The sequence below is a fragment of the Aquarana catesbeiana genome, linkage group LG09, assembly GCF_042186555.1.
Source record: "Aquarana catesbeiana isolate 2022-GZ linkage group LG09, ASM4218655v1, whole genome shotgun sequence".
Lineage (NCBI taxonomy): Eukaryota > Metazoa > Chordata > Amphibia > Anura > Ranidae > Aquarana > Aquarana catesbeiana.
In genome coordinates this window covers 306913032-306925742 of record NC_133332.1, presented here as the reverse complement: position 1 = coordinate 306925742, position 12711 = coordinate 306913032, and the positions used below count along the sequence as shown (strand labels likewise).

Below are 12711 nucleotides of genomic sequence, written 5' to 3'. Positions count from 1 at the left end.
TTTTTTTGCCCTTCATTTCATTTATTCTCAATTAAACAGCAAGAACAAGCAATTGTATACACCTGTCAGCCCTTCACATAATTGAGTGACTACCGATGATGCTTAAATACTCCCCACACACATATGGGATCTCCATTCCCATGACTAAGCTCTGGGGGGTGGAGAGAAACATGTTAGCGTGGCCAGAGTGGTTGCCACTCTGATTACCACCATAGGACCATATGGATGTGAGGCACCAGAGATTACCTCCTTTTTCTCTCTCGAGCAACAAAACACTGGAGGCACTAATAGTGGAAGGGGGGGGGGGGGGGGCCTAAATACCCTTCTAGCAGCCAGCATCAGGTGGAAACTGATTACTGGGATCTGTTGGCTGCTGGGAGACACCTGCTGGTGGACACCGGAACTACTGTTCTGGGAGGCACAGTGCCACCAGCAGGTGAACACTTAGTTAAACCCTCCAAAGCTATAACAACGAGAGTGCCCTGAGCTTTAATAAATACATTTTATCCATAGGCAGAAACTTTGGCTAAAGTGCTTTATGTGGAATATATCAAAATCCATAAAGAATAATAGCTTTAAGCTCAAGTCAACCAAAGGCGTATGGTAGCTAAGACCGCCATTGCTGGAATCCAGTGACATCCACTAGAATTGTTTGGCTTGATTCACTAAAGATGAATGAGTGAAGCGTTTTTTATATGGCGTTGGTATCTTGGATTGCTGACACTCTTCTCTTGAATCATCATCCACAAACAAGTCTTCTCTTGTATGTGAATGTAAAGAAAAAAAAAAAAAAAACAGCTGCACCCAGAAGTCACAATTCAAGTTTTTCCGCTGTGGGTGAATGCAGATTAAAACTAAAATTACTGCATCTAAACATCACCATTCATTTTAAGTGGCTGCCACTTAAAGCTGACTTCCAGGCAAATATGAATGGAACAAACAAAGCAGCTCTGTATTTATTCTTCTGGGAAGGCCGTCCACAAGGTTTAGGAGTGTGTCTATGGGAATGTTTGACCATTCTTCCAGAAGCTCATTTGTGAGGTCAGGCTCTGATGTTGGATGAGAAGGCCTGGCTAGCAGTCTCTGTTCTAATTCATCCCAAAGGTGTTCCATCAGGTTGAGGCCAGTCAAGTTCCTCCAAACCAAACTCGCTCAGCCATGTCTTTGTGGACCTTGCTACCTGAGAAATGGGACTTTGTATATAGGTGTGGTACAAACAGACAATATAATAGTATGTGAAAGCAAATGTGTAACAAATATTTAAAAAATTAAGCAAAACACGTTAGCCATCCAACGTTATTGATCATATGGCCTTGAGATCCGCGTTAAAGGGTCGTCATGTTTCGAGGGAGATCCCGCTTCCTCAGGATCTTGGATCTTAGTACAAGGATACTAAGATTTTATTCATAAGGTAAGTGTTGGTATACGGCTGCCGGGTCCGTGGGGAGAAACCAAAACCAAAAAAAAGCTCCACATCCAACAAGAAGTTTGTATATATAGTATATCTATAGCAGCTAACTTCATATATCAAGGATGGATTTGCACCCAGAAAAATACATTGTTTAGACTGTGCAGTCCGGGGTCTAAAATCATGCTCTGGGAGTTTAAAAAATGCCTCACCAAAAAGCCTAACGTGTTCAAGATGGTGTACCCTCTTGCATATGGAAAACATGCACACAGGGCACTGGACCCACAGACTGCACAGTCTAAAAAATCTCTTTTTCTGGGTCCAAACCTATCTTTGAAATATGAAGTTAGCTGCTATAGCTATTAATGCAAACTTCTTGTTGGATGTGGAGCGTTTTTTGGGTTTTGGCTTCTCCCCATGAGCCTGGCAGCCATATACCAACATTTACCTTATGAATACAATCTCAGTATCCTGGAACTAAGATTCGAGGTCCTGAGGAAGCGGGGTTTTCCGCGAAACGCATCAACCCTTTAAAGCCGATCTCAAGGCCATATGAATAAGAACTTCGAATGGCTAACGTGCTCATATGGTTTTGATTAAAATTTTTTTAATATTTGTTACACATTGAATAAAGTGCTCTGATTTTATATACTATTATATCGTCTGTTGATACTACACCTAAGGAGGTAAAAGTCCCATTTGTCTAGTAGTTTGTTATACAGTGCCTTGAAAAAGTATTCATACCCCTTACATTTTCCACAGTTTGTCATGTCACAACCAAAAAGGTAAATGCATTTTATTGGTATTTTATGTGATAGACCAACACAAAGTGGCACATAATTGTGAAGTGGAAGGAAAATGATAAATGGTTTTCAACATTTCTTACAAATAAATATGTGAAAAGTGTGGGGTACGTTTGTATTCATTCCCCTTTATTCTGATACCCCCAACTAAAATCTAGTGGAACCAATTGCCTTCAGAAGTCACCTAATTAGTAAATAGAGTTCACCTGTGTGTAATTCTCTGTAAATCTCAGTATAAATACAGCTGTTCTGTGAAGCCCTCAGAGATTTGTTAGAGAACATTAGTGAATAAACAGCATCATGAAGGCCAAGGAACACACCAGACCGGTCAGGGATAAAGTTGTGGAGAAGTTTAAAGCAGGGTTAGGTTTTAAAAAAATATCCCAAGCTTTGAACATCTCACAGAGCACTGTTCCATCCATCATCGGAAAATGTAAAGAGTATGGAACAACTGCAAACCTACCAAGACATGGCTGTCTACCTAAACTATTAATCTTAACAAATCTGGCCTTTATGGAAGAGTGGCAAGAAAAAAGACATTGTTGAAAGAAAGTCATAAGAAGTCCTGTTTGCAATTTGTGAGAAGCCATGTGGGGGACACAGCAAACATGTGGAAGAGGGTGCTTTGGTCAGCTGTGACCAAAATTGAACTTTTTGGCCTAAAAGTATAATGCTATGTGTGGTGGAAAACTAACCCTGCACATCACCCTGAACACACCATTCCCACTGTGAAACATGGTGGTGGCAGCATCATGTTGTGGGGATGCTTTTCTTCAGCAGGGAAGCTGGTCAGAGTTGATGGGAAGATGGATGGAGCCAAATACAGGGCTATCTTAGAAGAAAACCTGTTAGAGTTTGCAAAAGACTTGAGACTGGGGCAGAAGGTCACCTTCCAGCAGGACAACGACCCTAAACATACAGCCAGAGCTACAATGGAATGGTTTAGATCAAAGCAAATGTATGTGTTAGACTGGCCCAGTCAACGTCCAGACCTAAATCCAGTTGAGAATCTGTGGTAAGAATTGAAAATTGCTGTTTACAGATGCTCTCCATCCAATCTGACAGAGCTTAAGCTATTTTGCAAGAGGAATGGGCAAAAATGTCCCTCTCTAGATGTGCAAAGCTGGTAGAGACATCCCCAAAAAGACTTGCAGCTGTAATTGCAGCAAAAGGTGGTTCTACAAAGTATTGACTCAGGGGGGCTGAATACAAATGTACCCCACACTTTTCACATATTTATTTGTAAAAAATGTTGAAAACCATTTATCATTTTCCTTCCACTTCACAATTATGTGCCACTTTCTGTTGGTCTATCACATAAAATCCCAAGAAAATATATTTACGTTTTTGGTTGTAACATGACAAAATGTAGAAAATTTCAAGGGGTATGAATACTTTTTCAAGGCATATATGTATGTATTATACAGGGGATGGTACCTCCTAAGGGCTAAGAACGCTTTAAATACCCCCACACACACACACACACACACAATCTATCTTTTTAGAACCCAGGTTGAGAGAGTCTGGGCTGGACCAACACATGACTATCTGGGCTTCCTTGACTGTATTCTGCAATGCTATGGTTCTATGGATTCCTACGGTTTCTCCAAAGGTTACTAGGGGATCCTTGAGCAATGAACAACTTCTGTCCCTCAGATGAAAAACTGCTATTAATAAGCTTTTTAGCTACCTGTAATGCCGTGTACACACAAGCAGAATGTCCGACAGAAAAAGTCCGACGGGAGCTTTTCATCGTATATTCCGATCGTGTGTATGCCCCATTGGACTTTTTACGTTGAAAATTCTGACGGACCTAGAAATGGAACATGTTCTAAATTTTTCCGACGGAACCAATTCCTATCGGGAAAACCGCTCATCTGTATGCCGTTCCGACGTACCAAAAACGACGCATGCTCTGAAGCAAGCACGAGACGGAAGCTATTGGCTACTGGCTATTGAACTTCCATTTCCTAGTCCAGTTGTACGTGTTGTACGTCACCGCGTTCTGGACGGTTGGAATTTGGTGTGACCGGTTGTGTATGCAAGACAGCTTGAGCGGAATTCCGTCGGAACTCCATCTGAAAAACCTTCAGAGTTTATTCCGACGAGAAAAACGGTTGTGTGTACAGGGCATAAGGGTGGGAATCATCTTCTCATTCATCACAAATGTATGGAGCATTCCTCTAAGTGACTATCACACTATTGTACTGTAAACTTTTGATATAGTAATCTTTAGCAGGGGTTCCCTGAGCCTGGAAAATTATTTCAATGGTTCCTCCATGTTAATAAGGTTGAGAAAGACTGGTCTATCCTATCATATTCTACTGCTAAAAAATGCTCTAGGTCCACGAGAGAGTCAATTTCCAACACCCATTCCATTAAGGTAGGGATCTGGTGAGATCGCCAGAAACGAGAGGTGTCCACAAATTTGGGCTATATAGTGTACATTATAGATAAATTAGAAAAATAAGAAATAAAAATATAAATATGATTTACCTATATGTGCCAAAATCAGGGCTAATATAATAAGCATAATTCCCAGGGCTGATCTGGAGACAAGCGCTCTTGATAAGTTGTAGTTATAAGCAGACAGCAGCAAGGTGCCTAAAATAGGAGAGAAGAAGGAGAAACATTTCAATCAATTATTATTCAAAGAGCAAATAAAGTTATACATGGGTTTACAAGGGTATTTATCAGAACCTTAAAAAATGGGCTTATAAAACACAATGAGCTCTGTATAGTTACAGTATATATACTGCATCAGAGTTATTCCAAAGTGACCAACAGGGTATATTTTTATGTGTAGGGTAGTAGGGAGAAACAAAATGAAGAGTTTTTTTTCTCTGAAATTTCTGCAAAAATTGAAAGATTTTGGTAAAGTTTTGCAATTTTTGTCAAACGCTTTGGAGGCAAAAGGAAAGGCAAACTTAAGGTGTTTTTGGTGGGTTTTTACAACGTATTACAAAGTTTGCAACCAAATTGGGATAACATTGATATTATATTATACTATATTTTGTTACATGGTAATTACATATGATTATGTTATTTTATATTGTTACAGGTTTGTTATGCTATTTTATTATATTATATTGAATTATTAACTGCTGCACGTTTATCATATAATATTGTATATTATTACATTATATTATATAATATTTATTATATAAACCAGTTTATTGTATTATTATTTTATATTATATTGAATTATTAAATGTTGCATATATAATATATTATTGTATGTATATATACAGTGCCCTGAAAAAGTATTTATACCCCTTGACATTTTCCACATTTTGTCATGTTACAACCAAAAATGTAAATGTATTTTATTAGGATTTCATGTGATAGACCAACACAAAGTGGCACATAATTGTGAGGTGGAAAAAAAAATGATAAATGGTTGAATAGGAAGCACAGTTCGGTCAAGCATGGAGGGTTTGGTGCAGGGAAGGTTGGGGTGTCCCATAGAAAAAGGGAGGGGGTGGGGGCAATAAAAAGGGGCTTTTAGTGAAAAGGGGTTCTACTAAATAATAAGCCCACTCACCAGACCCCTTTTCTGAACCCAGTAACCACCCCCACCTTTTTACAGTGATCCAACACCAACCTCCTCTTTTGAACCCCGTTTTGGTGTTCCCCCTATACACTTCTTCCCTGCTGTGGTGCAACACCAACCTCCTCTTCTGACTACCCGTCTATTGAAACCCTAGTTTTTGTGTTCCCTTATACACTTCTTCCCCCAACCCATGGTCCAACATTGACCTCCAAAGCCACTGATGTAGTATTTACAACGGTGGCAGTAAATGGGTTTATTGAGCTTTTTGAAGTCTGCTGTTTCTTAAGGAAGTCCTTGTGATGAAACGCGTAGACGGGTGGATGTAACATCAGACACACAAGTGAAATCCTAGGTATTTGTTTACCACACTTTTTTATATTTTGCCAAACAATTGGGTAATTTATTGTGTTTGTGTGCCCTCAATGGACTAATATTTTCAGTTTATGGCTTTATACTGGTGGTGGTTGTGATGGAACTGTCCAGCACCCAGCTTGGGTGCTTCCATCAAGATATACGTAGCTTCCTCCAGTCTGGAACCAGGAAGCCGATGTTATAGCTGAATATTGCACCCAAGATACTAGATGACACTAGCTTAGGTGCATACTGGAACTGCAACTCTTTATTGGACATTGACACAGAATATATACAATGCAAGATCAGATAAGCGTTTGATCACATTACCCTAACCCTGCAAACTGTAAACAAGAATATAATTAACATAGCTAAAGAACAGCCAACATAAACATAATGCTTAATAAACAAATAGTCACTTAATCAATCCTAGGTGCCCAGACTATTCTTTGATTAACAGGGATCCCACCTTGTCTCCCTTGCACCAGTCTGAAACAAGCTCATACAATATTCCAGCAGTCTGAAAAGGTGGAATCATTTATCTTTATAGATTTCTTGAGGGATATTGTTGATAAATATTTCTGTCCTAAGTGAAGGAGTTCTCCAACTCAGTCTGCAGGAGGGCCACCATATTCCCTCTGACTATTAACCTGTACAAGATTAATATTGCACCTTTCCATCCACCCTAGAAGGGATGCTTTATTGTCCTTATTCAGAGAATTAATCCAAGCCTCACTCTTATGCCCTGTACACACGATCGGACTTTCCGATGGGAAATGTTGGATGTGAGCTCGTTGGCCGAAAGTCCGACCGTGTGTACGCTCCATCGGACAATTGCTGTCGGACTTTCCGCCAACACATGTTGGCTAGCATGTTCTCAAATTTTCCGCCAAAAAATGTGTGTTGTCGGTCTTTCCGATCGTGTGTACACAAGTCCGTCGGACAAAAGTCCAAAGTACAAACACGCATGCTCGGAAGCAGAAGCTGTCGGTCTTGTAAACTAGCGTTTGTAATGGAGAATTGACATTCGTGACGCGGCAAATTATGAAATCTCGAAATGCAGCGCACAATTCTCTTCTTCTTTAATGGGATAATTAATAATGAAGCTGCTTTGCTGGTGATACTGATGGAGTTATTGCAAACAAATTTTCAAAGGCTTTTTTTTTCTAGTGATATCAAGAATAATATTATTATGTTTTGTTTTTTTTTTTATTATTTGTGCAAGTTACCACAACACCATTATCCCGTAGTTTCTTATGAACAAAGATACAACTATGTTGGTGTCCCTTGTCAATTTTACATTGTATTTTTTAAAATGTAACTGCCGACTCCCATTTGAAGTAAAACTCATAGCCAAGTATTATTCTCCACAATTTTTTTAATGTACATTAAGAAAAAAAAAAATAGACATGCTATCTGCCAATAGAACTTAACCAAAAAGTGCATTCTATACATCCAAAAATATAGAAAATATACCAAATCAAATCATTATTCAACCAAAGAAATAATGTCAAAGCAAAAACTCCAAGGCCAATAATAAATAACACGTTATCTCCTCCGATTCCGCAGCATGTCTGGTTGACGAACGGCCGCTCAGAAACAAACTGAAAAGCACGAAATGAAAAACGCGAAAAGAAAAGCGCTAATCAACACTCACCAAACTTCTACTAACACGAAATTAGCAGAAGGAGCCCAAAGGGTGGCGCTAAAGAGCTGAAAAAAAAACACGTAGTACGTCTAGTACATCACTACGTTCGTAATTGTTGGCCAACATTTGTGTGACCGTGTGAAAAGTCTTAGCCAACACCCTTCGGACCAAAGTCCACGGTTTTGTTGTTGGAAAGTCCAATCGTGTGTACGGGGCTTAAGTGTTCATCACATGGGTGTCCATCATTAGAGAATGATCTGCTCGCTCCATGACCCATAATCAGTGGGTAGGAGGCTTGCACCTAGTCCCCTCCAAAAGCCCCTGTCACAGTTGGGTCTGTCACAGTGGTATTAAAAGGCAGGGCATGATATACGGGCAAAGTAGTATTTAAGAATGGAGAGTAGTGAAGGAGAGAGAAGAAGAGAGGACAACCACCCACCCCCAAAGCCCGGAGCCACCTGAAAGGCACCAATCATAGGTACTGACAGTCTCAGCGAAATCGAGGGTTACGGAGCATTAGGTAGTAGAAGTCTCCAACAAGACCCAGGGCTCCCATACTCGATTATGTTTATCAAGAGAGTCATTTAGAGAGGCCGTCAGGTACTCCATTCTTTTAACATCTCTGATCCTGGAGTGCAGCTCGAATAGTGAGGGGGGTTCCCTCTTTTTCCACTTCAGGGCCACCAAACACCGCGCTGCAGTTAGCACGTGTGCTAAGAGTTTTTTGAACAGTTTAGAGAAGGAGGTAGGTGGGAGGCCCAGAAGGAAAATTTTCGGGTCGAAGGGCACCCCAGTACCAAAGATGGATTGAAGCAGGGAGTGCACCATCTGCCAATAGGGTGTGAGTAGAGGGCAAGTCCAATAGACATGAAATAGCGCCCCCCCTATCCTTACAGCATCGCCAACATCGGGGGTCGGCTGAGAGGTATATGGAGTGGAGCAGGTCAGGGGTCTGATACCAATGAAATAGAATCTTATATTGATTCTCTTTATAGAGCGTACAGATGGAGCTCTTAGAGGCCTGCGACCATATGAGCTGCCACGCGTTCAGGGATATATCTACACCCAAGGCCTGCTCCCACTTACCCATATAGGCATGCCGTGGTCCGGCTGGTGATAAATCCATGGTCTGGAGTTGATAAGTGCGTGAGATCATACCTTTAGGGGACGAGCCCTCTAGACATAGTTTTTCAAACTCAGTTAAGGGGGAGAACTGAAGATTCGTTACCAAAGTATCGTTATTTTAGATGTACAGGAAGGTGGTAAGCTCTGCCCAAGAGCTTCTAATGTGAGTGTTTATTTGGTATTCAAATTAAGCACTTGTTTTAACATATTACGCTTTTGGGGTTATTTGTGTTAATTATTTGCCACATGGTGATAAGTGGAGGTAATGAGGTACAATCAGAGGAGAGGAGAAATGTTCCTGGCTGTATTTGAGGAGAGGAGAGGAATACGATCTATTTGTTTGGCAATTTATAACCTACTTAGTGATAAAGCGTCAGATACTGTACATCTGGTAAGCCTTCCTGGGTTTACACATACAGCATATGGAGGTGGAATATACTGGGATGAAGGAGTAATGAAAGCTGTTGGAGGTTATTGAATCAATATTTGCTGTATGGAGTTTCATGAACACTAATTATTGTTTATGGTGTAGGTTGTGTTGGCACTGAGATCATTATAATTAATATTTTGGATTTTTTTTTTTTTTTATTGCCAAATGCAAATGATATACAATGATGCAATGTATGTTTCAAGAAAGTATAATTGTATCAATAAAACAAGAATTGAACAAAATATTATTATACAATAATACACAACTCGAAATTTACAATGTACATTGATACTTCTCTACATAAACATGCAAACAAACACGTAAAAAACGCAACGCGGAAGCATCACTAGCTGTGAACGGGACCTTCAATTTAGGGAAGCCTAGTATCTAGTTTGGCTATGATTTGGCTGTAAAAATTAGTGATTTCAGATTGGTATTAGAGAGGGTCATCACATTCCGTGGGCCAATTTCCTGTTGGGGTTGTACAATATAAATGCCCCTCCATCATAAAGCTGGTACAGATACACTATAATAATACCAAAAGTATTGGGACACCTGCCTTTACACGCACATGAACTTTAATGGCATCCCAGTCTTCGTCCGTAGGGTTCAATATTGAGTTGGCCCCACCCTTTGCAGCTATAACAGCTTCAGCTCTTCTGGGAAGGCTGTCCACAAGGTTTAGAGTGTGTCTATAGGAATGTTTGACCATTCTTCCAGAAGTGCATTTGTGAGGTCAGGCACTGATGTTCAACAAGAAGGCCTTACTCGCAGTCTCCACTCTAATTCGTCCCAAAGGTGTTCTATCGGGTTGAGGTCAGGACTCTGTGCAGGCCAATCTAGTTCCTCCACCCCAAACTCGCTCATCTTTATGGAGCTTGTTTTGTGCACTGGTCCAAATCATTTGGTGGAGGGGGGATTATGATATGGGGCTGTTTTTCAGGGGTTGGACTTGGCCCCTTAGTTCCAGTGAAGGGAACGCTTTTTTTTTTGTAGAAAAAAAAAAAAGGAATAACATGGATTAGAATAGGGGATGGATCTAGCCGTCAGCCCAGATCAGATGTTCAGCAGCATCACATAATAAGTTACATAACAAACAAATACAGGTAGATTCAACACCCTAATGGAGGGAACTCTTAAGGCGTCAGCATGCCAAGACATTTTGGTCAATTTCACGCTCCCAACTTTAGGTGAACAGTTTGGAGATGGCCCCTTCCTGTTCCAGCATGACTGTTCAAGGTGCCTAGCATCCCCAGAAGAACCCACACCGGGGTAGGCCTCTCATGTGACCCTTGCTTGGTGTCCAACAAGGAGGGAAACATTGAGGATGTGTCACCCACCAGGCCTTGCACTGTAGAATCTTCCCTTAGTTTTGGAGCCGATGGCTCAATGGCCAGTGTGAGCAAGAGAGGCAACAAAGAGCAACCCTGCCTGGTTCCCCTAAAAATGGAGCAGAGATGATCCTGGTAACCTGGAGTCTAGCAGTGGGATCCTGATGCAGCAGTTTAACCCAGGACACAAAATAAGTCCAAAGACAAATTTTTATTTTTCATAATTTTATTACAAGTTTTCAAGAAATTCAGACAAAATAGTTGGAGTTATATGCAAGCCCTGGCATACCTTGCTAACATACAGTATAATTACGAAGGGGGGTGCAGAATGGACATCAGAAGTAAATAAAGCCTGGAAAGTCTAATGCCGCGTACACATGAGTGGACTTTTGAACTGGACTGATCCGACGGACTGAGTCCAGCGGACAATTCGACCATGTGTGGGCTTCATCGGACCTGCAGTGGACTTTTTCCAGTCGAAAATCTGACGGACTTTAGATTTGGAACATGTTTCAAATCTTTACGCCGGAACTCCGCGGAACCCAGTTCCTAGCTCGTCTGTATGCTAGTCCGACGGACGAAAACAGACGCTAGGGCAGCTATTGGCTACTGGCTATCAACTTCCTTATCTCAGTCCTGTCCTACGTCATCATGTACAAATTCGTCGGACTTTGGTATGATCGTGTGTAGGCAAGTCCGTACATTGGGAAAGTCTGTCGGAAGTCCCCCGAAAGTCCATCGGATAGACCTTCGGACCAGTCCGGTTGAAAATGAAAAGTCAATGGAACAGAAACACTCGAACGTAATCATCTGATCCCTGTCTGAATGTACACTGTTATGTGAAGTAAGAAAAAGTTTAACTTGGAGGTAGCTGAATACCTCTGAGGGTGGCAATATATTTTGCTCGTTTAACACTGGGAATGTTTTATTAGAGGTCGAACTAGTAAGTTGGTGCAGTCTAGATAGATTTAATTGGGACTTAATTCCAAAGGAGGATGGAGAAACGATGAACGATTATCCAAAGGAGAGACTGCAGTCACTGCCCTAGAGCTTCCGGTGACCAAGTTGGAACAGGGGAACTTTGCATACCAGGACCAACTGGTACAGCTTCACATGGTGGACCTGGAGAATCGGAGCCGCCCAAACAACTTGTGACTCTGGGGCCTGCCAGAGGCGACTGGTCCAGAGAACCTGGTCGACACCATATCTGTGATCCTCCACAAAGTGGCACTCTGGAAACTAGGTAAAAATCCCCCCACCACTTCACCTTAGTTGTATTTCTGTGGTTTCTTTTTGGTTCTTATATAAGAGTATATACGAATTTCCATATTGTCTGATATCTCTAAGGCCATTCTGCAAAGGAGAGCGATGCTGTAACCATTGCTGGAGAAATTGCACCAAATGGAATGTACCTATTGATGAGGCTTCCTCTTACAGTTGACCGTATGCAAGGGGGGTTCCTCTTTCCTACTGGGAGGCCATGCTGATCTACCAGACCTCTTCAGCCAATACCGCTGCAGGACTTGCTGCGTCTGCTGCCTGATTGGGACCCCAGCTCTGAGGGAGAACCAGACCCTGGCTCCAGTAGATGCTCCAGAGCTGTAAATGTGGCAAAGGGAAGGGAGTAGGTGGTCCAAAAAGGGAGGTATAATCAGGAGGTGGCCTGTACAGGTTGATTGATGGACAATAACAATGTGTACTGAAGTATCTATAACCGCAATAATGGTGTTTAGTCCCATATAGTATTTGCGGCTGTAGATACGTCAGTACACACTTTTATTGTCCATCCATCAAACTGTGCCGCCCACCTTCTGATTATACCTCCTTTCTGGGCTGCCCACTCATTGCCCCATTTAAACTGGCTCTCTATACTGTGGACTAGGTTATGAGGAAGGAGCCTTTGTGCATGCTCCAAAACGTGTCACTGCCCTTTTCCTGACATCACTTCCAGTACGTGCCTTCCACTGTGGTCCCTAAAGAGTGGTGGCCATCTTGACTTGGTGCTCCAATCTTACCCTGGCAGTTGCTGTCCGTCACACAGATAGATGGAGGGACACTGACA

The 12711-nt window shown here is 41.6% G+C and overlaps 1 protein-coding gene across 1 annotated transcript in view; it reads right to left on the bottom strand.

Annotated features, from left to right (window-relative positions):
• The window catches only part of LOC141108706 (uncharacterized), a 71110-nt gene that overhangs the window by 45303 nt on the left and 13096 nt on the right, over positions 1–12711 (bottom strand). Inside the window, exon 2 of the mRNA XM_073600576.1 lies at positions 4708–4815. Within this exon, the coding sequence (XP_073456677.1) occupies positions 4708–4815 (108 nt within the window). The remainder of the gene's footprint in view (positions 1–4707; positions 4816–12711) is intronic.